Here is a 19,129-nt window from a genome sequence, read left to right as displayed (position 1 = left end):
TGCATTAACAGAGCTTGTAAAATAACAATTAAAACCATCACTTTAACAGCAGTATTAACAGTAACATTAACATTCGGTGTCACAGTAACAGTAAAGTATAAACTACTAGAAATATCTTAAAAAAGTGACTGTAAAAAGTGATTATTTTGTTGTATTTTAATTTTAAAACAATTGTTTGCTTGTTTTTATTTTATAAAAATTTACATGTTCGTGTAAATTCTTTTTTAATTATTGTATTATCGTACAATCGTACTAAAATGGAAATTCTGTAGTGATTGCAATAGAAATAGAAATACTTAAGCGTATCTAGTGAAATAATCGTACTTGAACTATTAATATAAAATTGTTACTTAAAATTGTTGACACCTTTAAGTCTTCATGCCACACACTTATGAACATATCTGGACGAAGATTACAGCTGTGTCACAATGCCTCACGATCTTAAGATCTATATATATATTTTTAAATAATCTTTATTGACATAATTAATATTTTGTTGAGGCGTAGCCCCCTTGTACAGTAGCAGAATAAGATGAGTTGGAGGCTGAGATAGAAGAGTACAAAGTCTGGCAAAATTTAGCTAATAGTTTTGCGATAACAGAACTGTTCTTATATAGATCCTGACCAAACTTGCTTAAAACCGCTGTCACAGAAACAATCATATAAAAGTTTAATACAGCCCTCAGCAAGGGCATAAAATCTTTGGCATGCCAAACTGTTTCGATGTTACTATGGTACGGCAAATATGTACAGGTATATCTTGCGTGTTACTTGCTATCAATATTTGTAATGATTGATTAAATATTCTCATTGTTTTTATTTTAACAAGGCGCTTAAAAGAGGTATCTAATAGGCTGATTAATTATTCTATTTGAATTTTATATGCATATCCTGTATAAGCTGTGGAATATTTAAAAGCAAGTGCACTAAAGAAAAGTCGTGTAGAAGTTTCAAATCACTCTTTGTATCATGTTTAATGCAAAATCATATCGGGATCCGAGCTTTCGCTTCCCATTTCAGTGTATTTTTCTGAAAATAAATGGTTCTTGGCCACTTGAAACAACTTCGAAAAAATTTGCGAATTGTGCAATAACTAAAAAAAATCTGTTTGCTTTCGCTTACACTTTTTGGTCGTGGTATGTCATCATATCAGTGGGCATAACAATCAGTTTTCAGGTATCGTTTTTGGTTAATCACTTTGGAGATATTATAGTGATAACGGAAAATTGCTGTACTACGTTAATGGGTGTATTAAATTTTATCCGTTTACTACACTTACGCCTGAACCAAAAAATGTTTCGGGAAATAATAAGACAATTTGTAAGCGATATTTGGATACCAGAGTAAGTTATAAATATATACAGAATATAGGTTATATTGAAACCTTTTATTTTTTTGTAAAAAATCATGAAGAATTGGATAAAAATTTCGACTTGTAGTCACTTTACTCCGAAGTCTGACCAAATTCAAACTGTCATAACTTGATCAAAACTGAACCGATTTTCAAGCGGAATGTCATTTTGATCATCATTTGATCTCTTAATTCATTCTGTATTCAAATTTTGTTCAATTAGAAAAAAAAATTATTTTCGACCAAGATTCAATTTCGATGGTAAGGGTCCCCCCTTTGAAATTTTAAAAATTCAAAATTTTAAATCTCATGTTTTCACTTTTAATCAACTCCTTATATCGTAATTAGTATGAAACAACACCTTAAACTCGATTCTGAGACCCTTCATTTTTTTGTAAAAAATCATGTGAAATTGAACAAAAATTTTGGCTTGTAAAGTGGCTAAGTCCGAAGTCTGACCAACTTCAAACTGCCATAACTTGACCAAAACTGAACCGATTTTCAAGCGGAATGTCATTTTGATCATGATTTGGCCTCTTTATTAATTCTGCATTCAAAGATTTTTAAATTCGTTATATAAAAATTTTTTTGTTTTGGGTCTAGCTATTTGTTTTGATGTCATACTATTATTAAACGACATCTTAACATTTTAAAATGTTTCAAAATTGATTTGTTGTACCGTTACGTACAGGTGCTAATACCGGAACCGAAAGAAAAAACCGAAATAGAACCCTTACCGAAATAGATATTTCGGGACGTGCCATAGATATTGCCTTTGTATCGTATTTTGCACAAACATTTTCCTTATATCGTATTATGCATTAATAAGAGAGACGCTTTAAGAAAAAGTAATTTACTCTCCAGCCAAATGCCTAACTACTTATATGTAAATGCTGACACTCTTATGTTATTAAACTTAACGTTTTTTTTACAGTAACACAAATGTGAGCATTACTAAGGTTTGTCGTAAACGGATGAATACTTTTCGGGTGATGACTATTTTACTTTCGTGCTTGATACTTATGTACTGCGTACTGCCGTTAGTGGACCTATTTTGGGGGCTTGACACAGAGGCTTCAGAAAAACCATTCCCATATAAAATGCAGTTTCCTTACAACCCGTACAGAAATTGGATGTGTTATGCGCTAACGTACTTTTTTACGGCATATGCTGGAATTTGCGTGGTTACCACTCTTTTTGCTGAGGATTCCATATTTGGATTTTTTATAGCATACACTTGCGCGCAATTCAGTTTACTTCATAAACGTATTGATGAATTAATGGCGGTGACCAAAAAAAAGGTGTTAACCAAAGATGAATTCGATAAAATACAGCTTGAACAGGTTAGGGAGCTACAATATATTGCGCGTAAACACAACATGATAATCTGGTAAGAATTAGGTGTAAGTTGTACAATTTTTATTTTAATCATTTCAGCTTGGCAAAATGTCGTTAGGTTAATTATAGGGGTGCACGCAATAACGCCCATAAGTTTCAAAAAATTTTTAAAAGTCCGCCTAATCTTTGACCAAATCTTAAATCAAAACAACAACAAAACAGTTAGTTTGCTCAACGCTTTATCTGCGTGGGATCACTGCGGACAGCAGTTTGCGCTGGTGACGAAAGCAGCACGAAGGGTGCGAAAGGCTCTTTTAAGATATATACTAAAGATCTTCAAAAAATTAAAAGGCTTCACCTCAGGATAAAAAGAAAAAAAAGTAGAAATAAAACGAAAAGAGAAAAGAATTGTGATGATCAAACAGAGTTTTTAAAACGTTAACCTTAAAGAAGGAAATAGCATGTGTTATTTCTGAACTTGCAAGAGTATCTATTGACTATAATAAGAAGATTTTAATATATAATATCTAATTAAATTCATGTATCACGACATTTCTTTTATCCAAAAATTGCTTTTCTTTTCTCGAAATATGAATTTTTTTAATGAATTTTGAATTATTAGGACAGGCGCAATTCTAGTAGTTTTTACTTGGTTTGAGTACAGAATAATTGTTTTGTCTAAAATGTAAGAAAATTTAATTGTGTACAATTTTAAATTAATTAATTACAATAATTTTTAGTTTTGCTAAACAACTGGAGGACTTTTTTAACCCCATACTTCTCGTTAATCTAATGATTTCGGCACTACTTATTTGTATGGTTGGGTTCCAACTAGTGACTGTAAGTGTTTTCTCTTTGTTAGATGTTACAGCTACAGTATTTTTGATAAAATGTTGTTCTACCTACAGAGCAAAAATATGTTCATTGGTGACTACATAAAGTTTGTGGTTTATATATCATCCGCAATATCGCAGTTGTCAATACTTTGTGGAAATGGAGATATGTTGATACAGCATGTAAGTGTTGAGAATATTTTTAATCAGTAAATCATCTTCGTGTTTGGCTGCTTCGCATACGATCACAATGTTTGATTGTCTAAGTTGGGACTCCACTGCCCTAACTCATGTAAATTGGTTTTTATATAACACAGAATAAAATTGATCTTTTAATTTGTAAATTACAATAAACTGAGAATAATGCAAATTTAATTATTTCATAATGACACTCAAATATCAGTCGACTATCACTGCTTGGCATCTATATAATTGCAAATGGGAAGGCGTGTACCAATTGCCTCACAATATAATTCCCTACACCAACAAAGAGTTCAGAACAAATTTGGAATTTATGATAATGTGTAGTCAGCGACCAGTGCGGATAACAGCTTGTAAATTTTCGACCCTATCACTTCAAAGTTTTACAGCGGTACGTAATATTCACATAATTTATAGCTAATCATAACCTATTTTTGTTTTTAGATTCTTAGCACATCGATGAGCTACTTTACACTACTGCGCTCACTCTTCAACGATAACGAAATGTAGTAAAGTTTTTCTGGACAACAAAAAATTTATTTAATTATTTATTTTTTATAAGTCAACGTATCGAGCTAAACATATCGGTGGACGAAACGTCAGTGATGATCCCATTTAGCTTAAAACTCTTTAGAGAACTTGGAAAGCCTTTCAGAAAGCTTTTAGACGAAACTGTGTTCTCCGGTGAGCTTTAAATGTGAAAGAATCGTGATAAGCTAAAAATTATAATCTGTTCAAGTTAGCTTTTAAAAAATAAAATATAAACTTGTTCGGTAAAACAACTGTTCGTAGACTCCGTACTTAAAAAAGTATAAGTTTGTTTTCAAGAATATATTCGTAACAGGCAGAAGGGGGCGTGGCAGACCCTTTATTCGTGGAAAGAAGGAATAAGTTGTACGACATAGTCAGCAGACGAACACGTATGTCAATTCATCCAGTATCTGTTATCATATGTGAACCTGGCCAGGCTATCCTTTCAGGCTGTCTGCCTAAGTACCTGATTATTGTGTGATCTCCTCTTTGACCATTTTGAGTGCCTCGAAACATATAAAAAAGCTGTTTTCGGAATAGAAGATCATTCGATTATCAACAGTCGCCGTGTGCAGCTCGTGATACGAATTCTTTCTCGTTAAAAGAAGACGATTTTGGCTGTCAAATCGTTTTTGGTATCCAATGAAATACCATTTAAAAATTGTCGGCCTTGCAACTGGAGGCGCAAACACCATGGCTGGAAGCTTTAGTAGCCTTAAAACTTAATTAAGCAGGGACACCAACCAATTTTATTTAAAATGCACTGGAAGCTTTAGTAGCCTTAAAACTAAATTCAGTGGGGATACCAACCATTCATTGTACCTGTGCTCGGACTAAGCTTTTCAAAAAAGTTCCTTCTAACAGCCGGATTCCAATGAGCTTTTGTCCGTTTATATAGTATGTATATTGCATTTTAAAGTTCGAAAGATGACCTATGCCGATGCTGATGTTTCGGGCGCCTGTTTCTGTTCGAACTGAACAAAAGCTGAGAAAAATAAGGTAAACATATATTCCTTTCGAGTTTTGAACGATTTTGGGAAAGCTTGTCGAAATCTGGTGAAACCGTTTATATGCCCCCAAAAAACAGGCAATCGTTGATACTTTGGTCATGGAACTCAACGCGTTAGAACTGTAATACCCTCTGAAAGGCCTTAATAAAAGGCGTGCGACGTGTTTGTTTGTTTTTTTTTTTTTGTAATTTAGTTTAATTTACATTAAAAAATAGAATTTGTAATTAATGAAATATAATAAAAAAAATAATTCATCAAATCGTTCAGATGTTTGGCTGTTGTTTGAATCCTTGACTTGAATTATTTGTAGCTGGTGTTTTGTAATGTTTCTGATTAAGCTTTTGTAGTTGTTTATTTCATATGTACATATAGATATGTATATATATATATGCTATGTATATAGTACATAAATATATAGGTATACATATAGTGAGATATATACACGTATATAGATTGATAGTATTTGCTTCAGATAATATTGTTGTGAATATTTTTTATTGAATTATTATTTTGTTTAGGGCGGGAGTCACGGGTTCAGTGGGCACTACTGGACGTGGACACTTAAGCTTCGGCCTCAACCTCCTCCTTCACCTTGGCATCACCGGGCTTTCCCTTGGACCAGTCGGGTTTCTTCTGCAGAATCCATGTTGTCAGATATAGCACATAAATTGAAAGAAATAAATCGATTGTATTAGTGAATGAATCCAGAATATTGCTTAACATTTAACCAGAACATTGCGGAACAGATGACTAACAATTGTGCTGGGCTCTACGACGACAACTACAACTACATATGTTACATACAACTAACATAGGTGTGTAAAGTGTGTGTGTGTGTGTGTGTGTAAGTGAAAGTGTCGATGTGTAAGAAATAAACAACACGTGTACAGTATAGAGATAGACAGCAAGATAAATAGATAGAAATACATAGAAAGAAAGTGACGAAGGAGGACACTTGGTGCTTAACATAAACACACATTACACATTCTTACACTTTTTGGCTGTTTTTAGAGAAGAGGCATCTTTTATCTTTATCTATTGGAGCGTTTTCACAGTTTTTTTGCGATTGAAGATTGTATATATGGATAGATATATATAGCAGATCAATTATAAATTAATTTACATAGGCTATTTGATAAACTAGATTTCAATTTCATTTCTTATGCATAAGCGCATTTGTATTCGTAATCATATATAAATATGTATAGCTATATTTATTGAAATATTTCATCGACAACTTACCTCCTTCTCTTCCTCCTCCAATGTGAACTCCTTCTTTTTAACCACCTTAAGTTGGTTGCGGAAGTTGAATTCAGCGGCCTTCTTCTGCAGCTTGGCGAATTTGTTTTCGTATTTGGAGACCTTCTTCAGAGCTGGCTTAACGCTGCAAAGAAAATTCAAATCAGCTTCCAACTCGGTACAAACATTTTTTTCAATTACTTACAACTTGCCGCGAAGATCGTTAACTTGGGCATTGAGATCGTTGATCTATTGTGTTTACGCGCAAAAAGAAAGACGAAGAAATACATCAAGTTAGTTATGAATTCAAACAATATTATTTTACATTTTTACAGTTTATTTCAATTGACATGTACTCTAATATTGCAAACTACTCGAATATCAAAATCAAAATGCGGGTCAGGAAACACGTGCACAGAACTCAGTTGAAAGCCATGATTTTTCTGAATTATTGCATGCAACCTATTCGATATTATTTTTTCGGGGTCAAGATGCAAAAAGTCGCAGGTTAATCTTACAGGTACAACTGTTTAGTATACATCCAGATGCAGCTACTTTGTTTAGTTAATAAAATATTTGTAGATGGAGAGTTGGCACAATTTAATAGTTACAGCGTGCGAGCGAACGAGCTAGCTAGAAATACGAGCCAGAATAGGCAATTACTTTTTTTTTTTTTTTTTTTTTTTTTGGTATAACGATATTACGGTTGTTTAACGGGACAGTATTGGAGCGTTAGTTTCTAAGGTCGGTTTCTTTCTTTGACTGGTTGCTTTACATTCATTTTTTTATTGCTATTGAACAGCATAACATCCAAAGGTCGATTTCTTATCTCAATTTTCATTATTTTCCTCAATTTGTAATATGTTGCTTTAAAAAATATTTAAAAGGCATTTATTTTTGTATATAGTATAATATTTTTTTTTTATATATATATATATATCCGAGATAATGTTTTGACAGAGGTATTCCTAAAGTTAATCGTTGCCTAAAACGTTGAAGCACCTGAGCGTACGGATCTGGGCCTGAGGTACTGCACAGCATGGCACATACATTACATTCAATTGATTCATTGATTGATTGATTGATTTATTGATTTAAATACGTATAATTGTCAATAAATATTTTCTGCATTTTGATGTGTTTCTTTTCATTTGCTTCTTCATGTCTTTCATTTGTTTGTTAAGCTTATAAGCAACACTCGAGATTCGAGTTCGTTTTTTTAAAGAACGTGTTTCTTGTGATAAAAACAATGAAACGGTAAATCGGTAGATCGGTAACGGTAACATTTAGTGGGCAGCGGTGGCAATGACTAGCGTTAGCTGGTTAAAGCGAACCGACACTGGACACAATTCAGCCCCTAACGGTTCAGGAACCTCATCACAGCTAAGTATTATTTAATTCGTTTTTTTTATCAATTGTATAATTTTTTTTTTTTTTGCTATTTAATTTAATTTGATGTTGTGAAATCATGTAAAGAACTGAAGTAAATCGACGCTTGGCTTTTATACTCTTCAATTGCTTGGATTTAACGCATTTTCTTTTCTTCGATCTTTTAACAATCTCCATTTTATAATAATAATTGATATTGCTTTTGTAATTGGTTTAGGCGAGTGATAGAAAGAGAGCGAGCTGGTAAACGATACAATGAATTCATTTTACACACATTACATTATTTACAATGAAGTGCGAGCGGTTGAAATCAATGGGTAATTCTTTTATTTTGTAACTTTGGTAAAGGTTGTGGTTCAGGTTGCAATAATGTTGTGATTGCCGTTTTAAATTGCGGTTCTTATTTTTATTATCTTAGGGGGGCGGGCTGGGGGGCTGGCTGTGCTGTTCGCGCTGTTGTTGTTGCTGTTGCTGTTGCAGATGTTTTTGTTATTGTCAATGTTTTCTTTGGCTTGTTCTTGTTTGTTGTGTGGTATTGCTGCTGTTTTTGACAAGTGCACATGCAGAATTTCAAATGAAATAAACCATTGCCTACATTGTTGGGCGCGTGGTATTCGTGCTGTATCTGTGTGTCTATATTAGTGTCATTGTATCTTTGGCAGTGTACATGTGTGTGTGTGTATGTGTGTGTGACCAACGGACGCACAGACAGAGGCAACAAAATAGGTGCAAATGACGCGACAGCGAAACAAACAAATTATCACAGAATGAAAAACACAAAAAAAAAAAAACATATTAAGAAGAAGTAGAGAAGAAGAAAACACAAAACAATGTCAGAATTTTAGTGTGCAACAATTTGAAATTTGTCTAGTCCTGATATCAAGAAATAAGATTTTTGTAGTGTTATTATATAGTGCAATGTGAGTGCTTCGATTGCCAAATGGAATGTGCACAGAATATTAACAGTAACTAACAGCCTCAGAGTCAAAGTCGGTAAAAGCTAACCTCACTTTAGCCAATGATATGACTGGATTACTACATAACTGTATACATTCATAACTGCTTAACGGTTTAACTACACGTTTTGCGTGTACACATATGTGTGTGAGTGTGTGTGTATATATTTACTGTAAGGCGTGAGGCGATGACTTATGTAGTGTCTATCCAAATTTTCTTCTTTTCAAAGTAATGATTGTAATTGAAAAGTAAAATACATAATTGATTGATTGATTTAATTTGATTGGATTGGATTTAATTTGATTTGATTTGATTTGGTTGACTGTTTGTTTGATTGACTGGCGACTGTTGCTGCAGTTCTGTATGGCAATTTCCAACTCACAGATATTTTTGTTGTTGATTGGATTGTGTTTCCGTTTTAAAAGTAAAAGAATAACATGAAATTAACAACGGCATTAAAAACTTGAAAATCGAACAAAGAGTAGTAAAAATAATAAAGAACCACTTATATGTTGTACATAATATGTATAGATACGTATTTGAGTTGTTTTTTTTTTTTTTTTTTTTTTTTGTATGTGAGCAATTAAGGAAACAGATACAAGAAAGAGACACAATATTTAAAAAAAAAAAAAACGAATTTGTTTTGTTTTTGAACAAGTTTTAACATGACAGCATACCGGAAAATTAAACATAGTATGGTACTAACAAAAAATTGATGTTGCATTTGTCTGTTTTGTTTTTTCTTTTGTATTTAAAGTTTATATAAATATATATAAATTTATATATACGTATATACTGAGTTTTTGTTTAAATTGAATTGAAAATTGTTGCAGTACCTCCCAGTCTTTTTTCCTGACTTCGTATTCCAGATCCCATTTCTGGCCTTCACAAATATACATACGCTCGTAATACTCTTCGCAAATCTCTTGCAATTCGCCTGTAAAAACATATTTTTGGATTTTGTTTTTTTTGTTTTGGTCGTCGTTTTGACGTTTTTAGATAAATTGTTTTTTACGATTACTTTTCGCTACGAATCTTAAACAACTAGATAACTTTATGTTTATATTGTTTTATAAAGAATTATATCTGTATGTATATGCAAATATCATAATCATATTATATCGTTTGTTTATAAATTTCTTTTAACATTCGATGCAGCTTCATTAGATGTTATGTGTTCGGTAAGTTTTCTTTCTTTAGAGAACTGAATTGAATTTAAATTGAAATTTACGTTACTTGAATTTGGATGAATTTTTTTTTTTTTTTTTTCTTTTTTTTGGAATGGGCGCGCAACGTTTAGGTCTTAGAAATGTATTGGATTTTGTTCATGTTATTGTTGTTGGCTATGGTTTTTTGGTATGTGGTATCATTGTGGTTGGTTATATTTGAGTAAGAAACGTTATCATTTGAGAGCAGATGTTCGATAGACGGACAAATATAAATATAGCAAGATTGAGACAGAGAAAGATAGACTCATTTGGCAGGTTCGCATAACTAGTTCATGGTTAAGTTGAAATTGACGATTAATTAAAGTATTTTCTTTCTTCATTAACTTTAACTTCGAATTGCCGAAGTCGTCTGTTCTGGGAGACAACCTCCAAGGATTCAAGAGCTTTGGCTCTTATTCATTTCTTTCCAATTTATTGTTCAATTGATCAACGTATTTTCGGAGGGGGTCTTCCAATCGCAGAGTTCAAAGCACGCGCCGATTTGCTTAGTTTCGTGCGCCTTATATATTTATATATATGTGTATATGCAAATATTAAATAGAAATCTGAATTTATTTGTACTTTTTTGGTTTTGTAGTTTAGCGCAGTTACAAACAATATCAAAATTAGGTTTCCAAAAGAAAAAAAAATAACTTAAAATATGATTAAGAAATATTTAGAAGAAATCAAAGAATTAAATATCCAGGGCATAATAAAAAAATAATAATAGGTTTTATTAAGATTAAAATTGAGATTATTATATTTGTTGTAGTTGTTGCTGTTGTTGCTGTTTATATAATAATAATTATTTAATTGATTTGTAATAATAATAAAAAACATTCGCATTGTGGTTGCTCTTTTGTTTTGCTTTTGGTATATCGGTATTTTGTGTGTGTTTGTTTAAATTTTGTTTTTTTTTTTTTTGACATATTTGTATATTGTTTGCTTGGTTTGGGTGCATGGCAAAATTTGTTTGGAATTTACCTCTTGTGCTTTGAGTTTTTGCACGTGCTCTAAATCAAATTTATCGCCCTCCAAATTGTAAAGGCGTTGCCAATATTGTTTGCATATTGTTTGCAGTTCGGCTGTGGTATCGGTATCGATAAAGTTAGCGTTATCGGTATTCGTATTCGTATTCGCATTCGTAACGATAAAGTTCGAGTTCACGTAACGGGATTTGAACGGTGTTAACGATTTACGGGTGTGACGAATCACGCGTCAAAGCGTAACACGATAATCAAGTACGTGTGTGGGTGTGTGTGCGTGTGTGTATGTGTGTTGTCATTGTCGTTAAATTGAAAGTGTACGCGTTTGTAGGCGCATTGCGCAGATAGATGCGGATATAAGAAAAAGATATATAGATTGATATAGAGAGAGAAGTACATAGAAAGAAAGTGTGTGCGTGATGGAGAAAGATTGATAATCGTATATGTATGGTGTACGAATTTTGTGCGTGTTTTTTCCGGGTGATAGCGAAAGAAGGATAAAGAAAACGAGAGAGAGAAACAGTGAGAGAGAGAGAGATAGAGACAGATAGATAGAGAAGGAGAAAGTGTAAGAAAGTGAGACAAAGACGACGCACATGTTACGCACGTTGTTCGACGCGTGTCAGAGAAAGAGAAGGAATATAATATTAATACAAATGTCAGTTATTGAACTTTATCCTTAGCTATATTCACCTACATACAAATTGCATATACATAGATACATAATAATGTGCTTTGCTTGCTTATTTGAATTATAATTATCATTATCATTGTCATTACGTTTCATAATATTTTTCTTATTGATTTTCAGAGTAGTGCGCAATTTGTTGAGTGTGTTTTCATGATGTTGTGTCTGTTGTGCATCTCATGTTTCTTGTAATTGTTGCTAATCATTTTTGTTGTTGTGGTTGTGGTGGTTTCGGTGACTGCATGACTGTATTTGGATAAGTGAAAGAGGCCCTGCTTAACGACTACAACGCCACCGAGTCGAAACTCGTTAGCCCCCTTTACACATAAATAGCTGGTTTCTCAGTTACTCGTTACTCGTTACTCGTTACTCGTTATTCGTTGTTCGTTGTTCATTTTAATGGGGTTTTAGTAAAAGCTATCTCCAAAATACAAAAAACAACAGCTGCTACGTGTTCAACGTTAAAAAACACACACATTTAATACTATGTCAATTCTTAATCTAATCGCCATATTAACAAAATGATGGCCGTCAAAAAGTAGCGAGTAGGCAAGCTCTTAAAAAAAGCCACAAAAAGCAAATTAGCTGGTCACATGACGAGTATTCTTTTGTCAGCATTTTTAAAAATTATTTTTCTTTATCTAGTTTAGTAAAAGCAGCGAGTTATGATCGGTACGCCCCCTTATATTATGGGGGGCGGTACCTTTAGCTTTGAATTAATTTGGTTAATAGCCAAAAAGTATTCTTTTATCGTTTTATATACTTTATAATTGCTTGTGTTTGCTTTGGATTTTTTGCCCAAAATTCAAATCAAATTTTGAAAGTGCTCTCTTGATGTTTTTAATTCAAAACTTGCATTGCTCTCATACAAAATTCAAAATGGTCAAAAAATTACTATAATAATTTACTGTTTGGCTTGGGTTAACTACATGTTTGCTTGAACAGCTAGAACATTGTGATCTACAATATACTACAGGGTGCCCCATACTGACACACACACACACAGAGTGGAGGAGATATAGAATGGCCGCCAGGTGGCGCTTTTGTGCCGGCATCTTTGTAATATTTGCATATATCTTTTCAGGTGCTTCAGGTATATAAACTAATCGAAATGTGTGTGTGGAGCATTTCTGTGTTGTTATTAACAGATTTCTAAATACGAGACTACGAAAATAAAAAAAAAAAATAGCGATAATAATGAAAATATTTGATCGCTGTTTACGACTGGTTCTGGTTTCTGGTTGTTTCAGTTGTTGTTTCTAGAAAACAAGAGAATCGTTTATGGATGCAACGCTTGCCTCAAAGTCCTTTCTGGCTACCTCGTGCTCCACATCGAATTTATCAGACTCCAATTTCAGTATCTTACTGTAATAATCCTGACAAACTTTCTGTAGTGTATCTGTGGATGTTCAGAAACGGTTGAGTCGTGCATCTCGACAACTACACCAACGGTGTGCGAGTGTGTTCGTTTATATATGGGTGGGTGTGTGTGTTTGTATTGGGTGTTGGTTGTTTGTATGTATAAATGTGTGTAGGGAGTGTATATGCATGTGTATTTTTGGTGCATATGATATATTGTAAAACTTTCTAAAAGAATAGGGACAGACAGATCAAGAAAAAGACAGATAGAGATAAAGAGAGAGAAAGAGGTTTTGAGAAATAACTCAAGTCATTTCAGCTCTATTTGTACCACAATTAAACACAGTTCCTGAAAACATTATGTTGAACTAAAACGATACGATATATTAAAAAAATACATATACGAGTACATTGTACGATATTCTATGTGTATATACAGGGAGCTTATTTATCAGTTTTTGGTTTAGTTTGTTGTTCTTGCTATAAATTGTATGAGAATTAAGTGTATTATACAAAAAAGTCAGTGTTTTAAACAGCAATTATACATATTTTTAAGAGATATAGTGAATATTTTATAATTAGAATTATATAAAATAGATAGAGATAGAGAGAGAGAGAGAGAAAGAGATAGAGAGATAGCTGACAGAAGGTGTTGGAGTTGCTGCTTTGGCTATTGCTGTTGCTATATTGGCTATTACATTTATTATTGTTGTTTGTTAAGCGTAGTTAAGTTTTGATTTTGATATGTGGAACGCTTGTTTGTATAGATATATAGATAGATTGGTAGTTTGGATATATAGTAGTATATATATAGTAGTATAGATAGTAGATATGTATGTGTGTACCTCAACATCCTTGCGTTTAACAACATACTCAAGATCATATTTCTGGTCCTCCAATTTATTAATCCTGTCATAGTGTTGCTTAATCAGATTTTTCAGTGTTTCTGTACCCAAAAATGGCAGCGTGGCCAGAACACACGCAGATATGGATTCAAATAGATACAGATATATAAATATATATATTTATATATGTATAAATATAGTGTGTAATTTGGAACACATATATACATATATATATATGTATATATAGTTGGGTAACATATTGGACATGGGCGTGTACAGATGTATCATGTGTAAATATGTGTGTGTATTTATATTACGGAACAGAGACGGGAAACGGGATGGCGTGAGAGAGAGAGAGAGAAAAAGAGATATATTTAAATACATATCAAATGCTTATGTCTGCTGGGTGTATCTATGTGTGTTGGTGTAGGTGTGAATGTATTGTGTGAAGCGCAACTTGTTATTCTTTTTTCTATAATTTAATACATTTTATTCATGTGTGTATGTGTAGGTGGGTGTACGTGTGTGTGATGATAGATGACACTTTATAGAATTAAATGTTTATGCATCATTTTCGTTTACTGTTTTTATTTCAATTTTCATTACTTTTATATCTTATAAAAAGAACAGCAAAAAATGGTTTTGTTTGCTGTTTTTTTTACTTTTATTTTTTGTAATTATTTTATAAATATTTTAATTTTTTGTTATATTGATATTATTATTTATAGTTTTATCATTTTACGGCTAAAAAGTTATATTTATTTATATTGATTTTCTTTTTTATATTTTTGTGAATTTATATTTTTATTCTCGTTTTTTTTTTTTTGGACCGCGAAGACTTACCTTCACTGGCATCACTAAGATTTCTGGGGCTGCCGCAACGTTCTTCAATGATGCGTCTACGTTCAGCCGCTTTGCGTTCCTGTTCTTTCTTCAATTCCTCAGCGGCTTTCTTGCGCAGCAACAACTGTTGAAATATAAAGATAAGTACAATAAGTACATGCACTGATAGAAAAAATGTTCTAAAATCAAGATATTTGTCTGAAAACTATGAATATTGGTCTAAAAAATGAGTCAAAAACATGAAATTTTTAAATTAAGAAAACACATCTTGGTTATAAGAACATTTCAAACAAGACCAAGTTCTTATTTTAAGAATAAATTTTCTTAAAATTAAAATAAAAAAAAAAAAGATGATTTTTATATTTATAATTTTTTTTTTTTTTTTATTCGACTTTTATACTTTTAACGCTGTCTTGGTAATTTTATAAACGTTATTTTTTAATTTGTTTCCAGTGGGATTCGAACCGTCGCCTACTGCTTCACAACTGAAGCGGTTTCTCTAACCCGAGCGCCACGGGGCAACCATATGTTTCATATAAAAAAATTGTACATATTTATACTTTCCTAACAATTAAAGATTTTTACTCTTGTATTTAAAACTTGGATTTTTTAGAATAATATTCTTAGTTTCAGTAAAATGTTCTTACTTTAAGAGCAAAATATTTAAAATGAATGCTCTTGAGTTTAGAAGTTGGTCTTTTTTTCTGTGTTTAAGCGATTAATGTTATCGAATGTTGACGAGCTTACCCGGAGTTTCTTCTTCCTTTCTGGGGTCATGAAACCCTTCTTGGCCTTCTTGGCCTTGGAGGCTTCCTCCATGCGCTTGCGCACCTCAGCGCGCTTGCGCTCGATCTCAGCCTGTTTAGCCTTCTTAGCCTGTAAAGTGGAGTGATAAATCGATCAATTAGTGTCTGTGTGTGTGTTATCGTTATCGTTATCGCTATTGCTATCGCTAGAACAATTAGATGGCACACGCAGATGGCTTATTTTGGGGAATAAACACTCGGGGGAACATTCTCGGCGAGAACTTTTGGACATTGACGACGGTGAGACGGTAAGACGGTGAGACGGTGAGGCGATTGCCGTGCATTGCGGCCACACGTACACCAGTGTACCTCCTCGGCCTTCACTTTGGGATCATTGGGATCCTTGGGGGGGCCAGCGGGTGCGGCCGCAGCTGCTTTACCATTGGCCGCTGCCGGCGCTGCCGCTTGCCATTGGCCGCTGCCGGCGCCGCGGCTTTGCCATTGGCAGCTGGAGCCGCTGCAGCTGGCGCCGCTGCTGCTGCTGCCTTTTTCTGCAAGTAAATGAATGCAAAGTCGATTAGTTGTTATCGATATATGTATGCGTATTTAAACATAAGCAGAACGCATCACAGACAGCACGACAAGAATGGACAAACGACAAACAATTGACAATTGACAATCGACAATCGATAACATTGATCACTTGACAGTTATTCCATTGCATTTGTCTGTGTATTGTCGATATTGCAATCGTTATCGCCACCTCAATCGCAACTAGTTCGCAATCTGTGAAAGCAAAATAATCTGTTGCAGATAGATATATATATATATGTGTTAGATCGGTGAATTGAAAGCGATTAAAATCGAATTGTTAGTTAGGTGCAACTCGGCTAATGCTATGCTTACATGTGCCATTTATCACAATGTGAACTCAGCATTAACTGCAAGTATATAACCACATTCCAAACAGTTACTCACCTCAACAGATCCGACGCATTCGCAGCTCGCAGTTCCCTTTATTTCATATGTACCATCTGTTGTCTTTCAAGCTTTGAAGCGCACACTTTCAACTGCAGATTGTAATAGATACATGAGTATAAATTCACAGGATTTCATTGACAGTGCAAATATGCGATACTTACCTCACCTCATCATCAGCCATTTTGATTTGTGTTTGTAGTTACTGCAAGTAAAAAGAGTCGAGCAGTGAATGATTAGTGAACTGCGGTGCAATTCTTGATTTCTACACTGTATGACATCATCGTGACACACATACATAGATACACGCACGCACACACACACATACACATACGCACACTCACACACACATGCACATGCACTAAGATTGCGTAGGTGTATCCATGTGTCGCTTAACTGCCTTGTTGTATATTTATATTTATGTTCCACAAATCCAAAATAATAGCCTGATTTGTTCGAGCATTTTCCGAAATGTTCTCTTCTTCAATACACACACACACATACATACAAATTTACACAGCTGGCCCACAGTGCGTATGCGCAATGCATATAGATAAACACATTACGTATACGCCAGCGTTGCCGCACCGTATATGGGGGGGCGTCTAATGATCGCGCGCTCTCTCTCTCTATATTTCTAGTTCTTCCTCTCTCTTTCTCTCTCTCTCTCTCTTTCTTATACACACTTTTGCCAGTTTATTTAGCTAGTTGTCTAAGCTTTAAAGTGCGAGCAGGACAGCTTTTTTCTTTGTAGCTATACAACTGCTTTTGCCTACCGATATCCAATTTCAAACGTGAGAGCGAGAGAGAGTGCAGGTGAGCGGAAGCTCATTTTCAGAAAGTTTGTCACGAAAAAGCTTTGAATGCTGTGACCAACCGTTTGTGCAACCACTGAAGCAACTGATAGATCAATTGAATTGATAATCTAGATAGAAGCTTTTGAACTGTTCATGGCATTTTAAAATTTGTAGACCTAACGGTATGTGGGTCACAAAATAAAAAAAAGGTCAAAAACTTAGCTAAACTTGATTGAAGGTCGCTTGAAAAGCTTCAAATAAATAGAAAAAAAGCTTAAAGCTTTATGAAACATTCGAAATAACAAAAGCTACAAATATAACAATATGAATATGTTTATATCTATATATAAAGATATATCTATATATACAGATCTATATAATCGATTTAGAAGTTGCGAATCTTGAATTAAATAATATGATCAGCTATATCCTACATGATTGAAGAATTAACATACACGAAGTCTAAAGTATCTGCAGCAGTTTTTTAATTTCCAAGTTCAGCTATATACTTCGGTTTAAATTAGCTCGATTCGATATTAGCCGATTCGAGAAAAACACGCATACCCAACACATATATATGTATTTCTAGTATATGTGCGTGTATATATAAATATATATATATATATAAATATATGTGTGTGTGTGTGTGTGTGTGTGTGTGTGTGTGTATACAATGGCACATTTCTATTTTTGGGGCAGTTGCCGTTGTCGCTGCTGCTGTATCTGCGTCCACGAAGAAATTGTTGCTGGTTTTTGACTTATTCGAATGTATCTGTATCTTGTATCTGGTAGCTACATTTTTAGCTTTCGCACGCACACACAAGCACATACCCACACTGATATATACTGATATATGTGTGTACTCTCTATACAGTTCACACTCCTTACATAATCATTGCGTTCAACGAATTATGAATAATTTAAAAATCAAAAAGATAAACGAAAATTAATAAATCAATCGAAAGAATACGAAAACAGATTCTTATTCTTTTCTTTTCTAAACAGATGCTCTGTTATCCTTGGCTACACTTGGAGATACATTGACACTTAAAAAAATTTTTAAAAAAAATTTGTAAATAAAAAAAAAAAAACAGCAACAAAAAGTTGATTATATCCGTAGTGATATTGGATATATATCAGTTAAAGTCACACGCACAATACGACTGGTGAAATGTTGTTCAAAGAGTTGTTTCCCAGTTGTTTTCATTTTCTTTTCTATTATTATCTTGAATAGTATGCACATCATTTGTTGTTGATTGATTTGATTTTGTTTTTTTTTTCTTTTGTTTTTTATGTAGTTTGCATTCTTATTATAATTATTTATTTGTAGTTGTAGTTATAAGTTGAATATGCATAGATATGCATATTCTTGTTGCTTTCATGGTTCTTGGTTGGGGCATTGCATTGCGCCAGCAACCCACTCACCTTCAAGGAATTAGAAAAAAAATGAAAAAAAATTGAGCGATGCTGTCGATCACACGAATCGGATGGTACTGAACGACACAAAAAGACTGAACGGTCCGACGATCCACGGCAGACTATATTCTATAGGCGGCCAACCAATGGATACAGATACCGATTCGGATTCAGATTCAGATTCGGATTGTCCAACAATACACACACACACACACTCACACAGACGACGAACACATACATATATATATCCGCCCACCTGCCCGTCCTTCATTGTTGACGCTCTCTCTGGCCGCTCCCCACACAGAGATTGAGAGCAAGACCGAGGCTGACAGAGAGAGAGAGAGAGAGACAGAGAGAGAGAGAGAGAGAGCACTTGTGTATTTGTATGTGTATCTGTATCTGGGTGCGCATCCT

The 19,129-nt window shown here is 33.8% G+C and overlaps 2 protein-coding genes across 8 annotated transcripts; one reads left to right on the top strand and one right to left on the bottom strand.

Moving 5' to 3' along the window:
• Positions 1-969: 969 nt before the first annotated feature.
• Positions 970-4,233, top strand: LOC117786640 (odorant receptor 13a). The gene is made up of 6 exons (XM_034624982.1): positions 970-1,343; positions 2,286-2,741; positions 3,430-3,529; positions 3,598-3,705; positions 3,926-4,114; positions 4,168-4,233. The coding sequence occupies exons 1-6, from the start codon at positions 970-972 to the stop codon at positions 4,231-4,233; spliced, it is 1,293 nt and encodes a 430-aa protein (XP_034480873.1).
• Positions 4,234-5,742: 1,509 nt separating this feature from the next.
• LOC117794200 (troponin I) lies at positions 5,743-18,865 on the bottom strand. 7 transcript variants are annotated; one of them, XM_034634739.1, is made up of 9 exons: positions 18,725-18,865; positions 16,672-16,707; positions 15,526-15,654; positions 14,779-14,902; positions 11,042-11,142; positions 6,709-6,752; positions 6,507-6,648; positions 6,257-6,299; positions 5,743-5,897 (listed from the first exon to the last, which is right to left on the bottom strand). In XM_034634739.1, coding segments are annotated over exons 2-9 (600 nt in total). In that variant the 5' UTR covers positions 16,687-16,707; positions 18,725-18,865; the 3' UTR covers positions 5,743-5,895. The 7 variants fall into 7 exon arrangements, with proteins under 7 accessions (XP_034490630.1, XP_034490629.1, XP_034490627.1 ...); XM_034634738.1 differs by lacking the exon at positions 11,042-11,142 and adding an exon at positions 13,936-14,036 and having other exon boundaries at positions 18,725-18,861; XM_034634736.1 differs by lacking the exons at positions 6,257-6,299; positions 11,042-11,142 and adding an exon at positions 13,030-13,130 and having other exon boundaries at positions 18,725-18,858.
• Positions 18,866-19,129: the final 264 nt, after the last annotated feature.

This window comes from Drosophila innubila, chromosome X (assembly GCF_004354385.1).
Source record: "Drosophila innubila isolate TH190305 chromosome X, UK_Dinn_1.0, whole genome shotgun sequence".
NCBI lineage: Eukaryota > Metazoa > Arthropoda > Insecta > Diptera > Drosophilidae > Drosophila > Drosophila innubila.
Note: the sequence above shows the minus strand (reverse complement) of the source record. Positions and strands in the feature narration are given on the sequence as shown.